Raw genomic sequence first — 7,770 nt, 5'->3', positions numbered from 1 at the left:
CTAATCCTTATGGATGATATGAATTAGTTCGAAATGTAATGACCATGATATGCTTAAGTATACATTATTGTTTCTTTAAAATATTATGTCTCACTAAGTACATATTTAACATGTGTTGATTTCACGCGTAGATAAAGACAGAGATTAACTAAGTAAGGAGTGCAGTTGTAGCAGCGGTGATAATCAATTACGGTTGACTCATCAGTGACAATAGGACAATCCAGTTTATTTTGGAAAACTTATTTGGCATGTAATTAAAATACTAATAATGCTCTGAATTTTTAATTAAGTAGAACTTTGTAACAGATTACACTCAATGTTTTGCTTTATCTTAAAAATGTTATGCTTTAAAAAATTGAAAAAAATAAAATTTTACGGGTTTTCCAATGGGGAATTGTTTTAAAAAGTGATGTGACATCTGTATCTCGTGTACGGAACAGTATACATGAGATGGGTGTTATAGAAGGAGGGCATGAAAAGTGTGAAGTAAAGCCATATTTATAACCCCTAAAGGTTAAAGCATCTACTAATAGGAAAAATATATTTTCTCTTATATTTTGCTGCCATTTTAAAATTGTATTAAACAATTGTCAGATTCTAGAATTTTCTTATAACTACCTGCTGAGTTATCAGTTGCTACTGATGCAAATTAGTAATCCAGTACAACATCGTCTCACAACAACGTCTATAGCATCGATAATGCCACAACATCAATGTACTAAATTACAGTAAAATATCATAAAATAACACAAAAGATATAAACTCACTCAAAATGTACAGATGATGTAAAATATGATAAAATAAACCTAAAATGATCCCAATGATGCTACCATTCAAGTTTAACATATGTAAAAATATCCTAAAAGATTACTCTTTTGGAGAGTTATCACCTACCCTTGGTACCGATACCATTTTCACATTCGATATTTGGAAAATTAACCCAATATGATACCCTTATCTATGGTATCGATACCACCCAAGCATCGATAACAAAATTGGCTACTAGAATTTGAAACTTAGTAATGGTATCAATACTTACTCCTCGATATCGATACCCGAAGGATAATATTGATAAACTATGAACAATGTTTTGATACTACTCAACAGAAAAACCTAATATTAATTATTTTTAATATTTTTACTGAGTCTTCATTATTAATCTCTCATTATACAACTAAGTGTCTCATATCATTATTTAACCCATATGTAACTCAAACTCTTACTCGTGTAGGTTATTTTAGTAACCTTCCACACTTAAGCTAAATTCCCAATCTCAATTGATATTAAAATCCTCACTCTCGAGTCTGTTTGACATCTTTAAGTTTCTCAACCACTTTAGGTATCGATACCAAGCCTTTCGTATGAATACCCAATATTCGGTATGGAAACCAGTTCATTCGATATGGATACCAAGTCATTTGGTATGGACACTAGTTCATCTAGTATTAATACCAATCATTCGGTATTGATACTAAGCATCTAGTATCGAAACAATAATCCTCATTATTGATACCAATGGATCAATATTAGTACTAAGTGTCTAGCATCAATACCACAACCCTCGATATCGATACCAAGGGATCAATATCAATATCAAGGGATTTGTATCGATACTAGTTCATCTAATATTGATATCGAGGCCTAGAAAACCCATTTTTACTTAGAATATGAATAGTATTGATACTGACTCATCAAGTATTGATATCATGGCCTAGAAATACAACATTTTGCTCTAGAAACACCCCTAAACTCACCTCAAACACTTATTTTAAGGTCTAAGTTGATTATTGAATCTAATAGAAGTCTTTAGGGGTCATCATACATCATTTTTACACTAAAGTAACATACAAAATATCCATAAGAACAAATCAAACACCCAAACCTTCACTTACTTTTCCACCTCATAAAGTAAGCCATGCTAGATGATATGCACTAAGAGTAGTAGGGAATAGTTATAGTGTGTTACCTCAAATCCTAGTAGCCAAAAAATGTTTACAGCTTACCCAATGATCAATCTTTCTTTAACCTAGCTCAATATGGGGTCTTTACACCACTATTATCATTACCCAAAAAGCTAACCAATGATTCCAACATGAAAAAGAAGAATAGTAGTTTTTAAATAACAAATAAACCACGTGAAAATTGAATGAAATATAGGAGAAAGCCTTTGGAGCTCAAACACTTCCAAAACTTCATGAGAGCTCAAGAACATCATTTATGGAGATGATGTGCTTTTCATAAAGCTTAAGAAATCTAGATTGAGAATCTTATCTCTATATTTTCATATCAAATAAATAGATGAAGAAAGGTGAAGGCTTTTTCTTTTGTTCACTACATGAAAATATACCTTTAATGACACACGAACGATGACACACACTAATTTATGACTTGCAAAACATGTGTGTCATAAAAAATGTCACGTTTCTTAAAATCTTAACGATTTATGACTTACAATAATGTGTTCCATATTTAATAGTCATAATCTAAAAAAATTAGCAAATACACGGAATACACTTTTCATTATGTGTCATCTCTAAAGGACGTCTTTTAATTTTCCCCCCATAATTTTCATCTTCACTTCTTTTCAGTCTCTTTTTCCAGTCTGTTTCCCTCTCTCTACGTACCCTTTCAAACTTTTCAAATACCAGCAAAAAATGCCCACTCCCTTCTGTATTAGCATTCTCTCGTATCCCTTTCTCTTCTCTTCTCATTTTTCTTCAAAATCAGTTTCCTTTGTTTTGGTTCTGGGGGTTCTGTTCAACAATGGAAAAGGCTAATGTCGAGAAGGTGAAGCGACTAAGAGCTTATGTTCAAAACTATGAATGGGGAAGATGTGGGACGGAGGCATAGGTGGTGAGACTTTTGGCTTTGAATTATGGGTCTGAGATTGAGCCTGATAGGCCATATGCTGAGTTTTGGATGAGAACCCATGACTCAGAGCCAAGTTTTATGGCTTATGATAATGGAGAAGGTGGGAATTTGGGTTTAAGAGATTGGATTTTGAAGAATCCGAATGTGCTTGGTCACAAGGTTTTGAAAAAATGGGGGCCTGATCTTCCTTTTCTGTTCAAGGTTTGTTCTTTCCTTTTACACGTATTTCTCTACTTTCTTTTTGGGAATTTCTTTTTTTTCCTCTCATTTCCTTCGATTACTGGGAAATTTAATTTTGATTTTTGTGTGTATGTGTTTGGAATTGGGTTAATGAGTTTTCTTTTTCATTTTAATGGTAATGGCTAGAACCATATCAATCATTATTTTCTGCATTGTCTTACAACCACCATAACTCTTTGCTTCTACATTCATTGTACTTGTCGATAAAAAAGTAGGATGATAAGGGAAGCCTGGATGATGGTTGAATCAACCATTTTCTATGCTGAAACTACTGATATAATTAGAATGGGTTGCATTTGAAAGCAACATAACCTCATTCTCATATATAGCTTTGAATCCATCGAAAACGTTCAAGATTTCACAGCTCAGGAAATATTGGTATGGCGTATGTAGTTGCGGATTGATTCTGTGTTTCATATGCTTTAATATATGTACTTTCATTGGAAAAACTCCTTTCAAGACAGGCACATCCGGATAAAGAATTGGCCAAAGAATTGTATAAGTTGAAACGAAATATCTATAAGGATGCTAATCATAAACCTGAGATGGCTTTGGCCATAACAAAATTCAGGGCCCTTTGTGGGTTCATTACTTTTGAGGTAATACATGAATCATGCTCGTTTTTTGGTGGTGAAACTTCCCTTTCCTGGTTGTCTTCTTCGAGTGAATTAATCTTTCCTTTATGTTTGCTAAAATTCTTTAATTATATATTGTTCTCTCCATGATCTGTGGATCTTGTAATCTAGGTCTTTACCTAATTGCATGCTTAATTCACCTTGGGCTTATGCACAAATTCACAATTTTATACTTTTTGTACTGTTGAAGTCTTGAAGATGGCATATAGTAATACTAATGTGAAACTTGCAATTTCCAGAGAAAAGTAGCAAAAACGATCAACAAACAGAGGGAGGCTCTATTGAAACTACAGTTTCATCTGGTCACTTGCATGAAACGAGTCACAAAGGTTATGATGTTCCAAGCGCTGCCACTGATGACCTTAAGAGTGAGAACCAAGGAGATGCAGATGGAAGTGGCAACTCTGGAGAAGATGAGAACGATGTGCAGAATGGAAGGCCTTTGTCTCATGGAACACGTGCATTGATGTGTGATGAAGAAGACACAATGTTTATGGAAGTGAAGTCACCTAATTTATTGACAAATCATTCTTGAAATGTCACTTAGAATTAATCTAATGGCCATGAGTTCACAGAGGTCTATGCAGAGCATGAAAGGCTTGTTTTGACATTGTTTCGTGATTTTCTCAATAAGCTCATTACTTGTGGGAGCATAAAAGGTAAGCTAGTGTGTTTCACAATTCTATACTCCTAATTTTGATAATTTTATTAGGTGCAATATCTGGTTAGTGTTCCTTCTCAGAAACTCTCCAAAGAGTTAAGTTGCTGCCTCCATTATAATTCGCACTATTATGGCTTTCTTTAGGGCTCTAAATTAACTAATTAATGTTAAAGGTCTACTTTTGGGTGTTGAAAAATTCAAAATTGAAAGAAATAAAAGATTAGTTTTCTTGTCTTTTTATCCCATCTTGAGATTTATTTGATTTTCCAACCTATATTTTCGATTCTCATTGTAAATCTTAGGTGTTAGTATTTAATTAATGTTCTTAAATGCTGATTTGACCTAATAAGTTTCACAGAGACAATGTGGTCTCCGTCGGCTAGAAATGAAAAAAGAAGTAAACAAGAAGCCATGGAAAATGGTACTGGGAAATTTTGGGAATGCAACAATTAAGGAGCCTTATCCTAGCAGAATTGTAAAGTCTCCGATCCCAGCACCTGTAGAAACATGTCACACTTTCCCTGTAGTATCTTTTGCTTTGTGTTTTGTATTAGTTGATGGACGCTTCTTGTTTATACTTACCATTTTCTTTGATTCTGCCAACTATTGTCATATATATGAAGCAAGTGTTTTTTTCTTCTTTGTAGGAGCTTCTCGGTCGAACCACTGATTTCTTGTGTACACGCCCGGATGGTAAGGGCATATTAGTTTAAAATATTGTGTGCAAAATAAAATCTTTGTCGTGAAGCCAAAAATTGCTTAGATATATCGAAGTGGTAGCAGGTGAAGATTGTTGATTTGCAGTGCCAGGTAATATTTTGCAGGATTATCCGTTACCGAACCGAACTTAATTTTACTCCAACCCTTTACATTTCAATTCCCTCTCGTTCAACGAACAACGGATTTAAAGACTTCTTACTGTGGAATGTCTCTGAAAGAATTCTTCGTGGAAACCGTATGTACTTAACATATTTGATTGTTTTCTTTTAGTTTTCTTTTATTTATTATTTATGTGGATTTAAAGACTGGTTTAGGTATCTTGATATGATTCCCACCACTTTTGGGAATCCGTTATGGTTTACCGATGATGAGATGTTGGAATTGAGAGAAACAATCTTGTATAGAGCAACTGAATTGCGGGTAAATATAAGCATATAGTTTAATGTTTCTCTTGAAGATGAAATGCATGTAATTTGACTACCCATGATGATGAAAGTTAGTATAATTTTTTTATAGAGTTGAATTTTTTTTTGTTAATTTTTTTTAGACTTGAAGGCAGTGGCAACATGGGAAGTTCCTGTCCCAAAGATAAGCATTAATGCATTATTATTTGTAATCAATAAGCTTAATTATCAGTATTATTGGAAACGTTCTTTAATAAAATGTAAGTTCCACTGTCAATATGCCTTTTGTTCCTAATATTTTATGTGTTGTTAATTAGTTCCCTTTGTTTGGGGCTCTGCTGCCATGCTTTTAACTGATCTATGAATTTCTTGTTTTTTGCCTTTATAATATCCTTTGTGTATTCTATTTTTCATGCATATAGCATCGCAAGCCTATTTCAAAGTTAAATTACTATTAATAGTCTATTCTCGAGGACATTTAACATATATGTGACTTCTGTGGTTACCAATGATCGGTATGTAATTAGTAATCTAATTTGCTAAATCAGTGCGATTGAGTAATTTTTGTTTCCATACTTTATGCATTATTGTTCGTCTTTCCCACCTTAGAGGGATTGTAATTGGAGTTCTATGTGCCAAGTTGGGTATTTGAGTTGTATTATATTTATCGTTTAGAAGTTGTGAATTAAGCATGCTGATAAACATAATTGAATTATTTTGATTCTTAGTTTTGACATAATTGGACTGCTTAGCGTTGTACTATTCTTGTTTTTTATCACTTCATTTTCAATTTTCTTTTGTAGATATACAATGAGCAAATACATATTATTGGATCCAAATCAAAGAAACTGCAGGTAGAATGGATTTTGTGCTATAATTTTGGGAAGGGTTCGTGAACAGCTGGTGCATCTGATGTTCCTACTAGTTCAGTTGAAGCCAATGCTCATTCGTAGCCTGTTTGAAGAGTTCTCGACTCTGAAGAAGCAACTTCAAAATTGCAGAAGAAGCTAGAGGAGTTGCATCTAAGATCTTATAATCTTTTAGTATCTTCTTATGACAATCTGAGAACATTCTTGGTTTTTTGTTTTCAAATAGACATAGGTGATGGATTATGTTTGTAACTTAATGTGATATATTGTATGCAAATGGATTGCTTATATTAAGATGATTATATTTAGTATTATGAGGCATTAAATGTGATTTAGTTTGATTATTTGTCAATCTACAATATATATATATATATATATATATAACAATAATTTACGAAATACAATCACGACACACGAATGTGTGTCATCTTTTTTAATGGTGTGTGCTTCAATGACACGCAATGTAAGTCATACATGCGTGTCATAAATTTATGACACACAAATGTGTGTCATCTTAATTTATGACGGGGGCTTCAATGACGCTCAATGAACGTCATAAATGCACGTCATAAATGTGTGTCATAAATGTGTGTCATAAATGTGTGTCATAAATTTATGATGCACAATTACGTGTCATCTTAAATTCATGTCAGTGGCTTCAACGACAGGCAAATGTGTGTCATCCTCACCCATAGATGACACACAATGCGCGTCATTAAAGGGGTTTTTTCTACTAGTGGTTCTTACTTGAGTGGAGAGAAAGAGAATGAAGAAAGAGAATATGAAGAAGGAAAGAAGCCCTTTATGGCTCACCACAAACCTCGTGGCTAAAATATGAAAGAATCATCCCAAATTAGCCATATATTTCTTTAATGGTAAACTTACACCCTAAATCCCTCGTATTTTACTCCAAGCTCAAAAATCCTCATTTTATCTCTAGTAAAACTAATTTCCCATTCGATTAAACTTAGAATCGAACAAAAGAACCTCCAAGCTATAATAAATCTGTTAAATAAATTCTTGAGTCAACATGAAACCACTAGCCCAGAATTCAGGGTGTTACAACTCTCTCATCCTAAAAAGAAAATTTCATCCTCATAATTTCCTCAACGAAATCGTTGGCATATACATTCATGTTGTACAACTTTTGTGACTCAATGAATCTTCTATAAGACTTTAATTAAATGCATTGTCGCATTCAAATCTTATTCCCCACTAATAACTAATTAATTAATCTTTACAACAAGATCCTAGAACAAAATGAGTAACTTTTCTAGGAATGTATGCTTAAGTGAACTATTTTTGAATAGTTAGTAGATCAACAAAGAAATATGATGATAAAGTTATTAATACATTAAGGATTTTTCTCA

The 7,770-nt window shown here is 33.2% G+C and overlaps 1 protein-coding gene across 1 annotated transcript; it reads left to right on the top strand.

The window, feature by feature from the left end:
- Positions 1–2,763: 2,763 nt before the first annotated feature.
- On the top strand, positions 2,764–4,281 carry LOC120144717 (mannose-6-phosphate isomerase-like). The gene is made up of 4 exons (XM_039158716.1): positions 2,764–2,787; positions 2,887–3,072; positions 3,576–3,774; positions 3,986–4,281. The coding sequence occupies exons 1-4, from the start codon at positions 2,764–2,766 to the stop codon at positions 4,279–4,281; spliced, it is 705 nt and encodes a 234-aa protein (XP_039014647.1).
- Positions 4,282–7,770: the final 3,489 nt, after the last annotated feature.

The sequence above is a fragment of the Hibiscus syriacus genome, unplaced genomic scaffold (assembly GCF_006381635.1).
Source record: "Hibiscus syriacus cultivar Baekdansim isolate YM2019G1 unplaced genomic scaffold, ASM638163v2 tig00110890_pilon, whole genome shotgun sequence".
NCBI lineage: Eukaryota > Viridiplantae > Streptophyta > Magnoliopsida > Malvales > Malvaceae > Hibiscus > Hibiscus syriacus.
This window is presented reverse-complemented; position numbering and strand designations above follow the sequence as displayed.

What these genes read in the sequence shown, in the direction of transcription:
- LOC120144717 (XM_039158716.1), top strand. Translation starts at nt 2,764, where the DNA reads ATGGAAAAGGCTAATGTCGAGAAG. An exon ending in AAAAGGCTAATGTCGAGAAG is followed by an intron (nt 2,788 to 2,886) that starts GTGAAGCGACTA and finishes TATGGGTCTGAG; the next exon opens with ATTGAGCCTGATAGGCCATA. An exon ending in TTCCTGGTTGTCTTCTTCGA is followed by an intron (nt 3,775 to 3,985) that starts GTGAATTAATCT and finishes TGCAATTTCCAG; the next exon opens with AGAAAAGTAGCAAAAACGAT.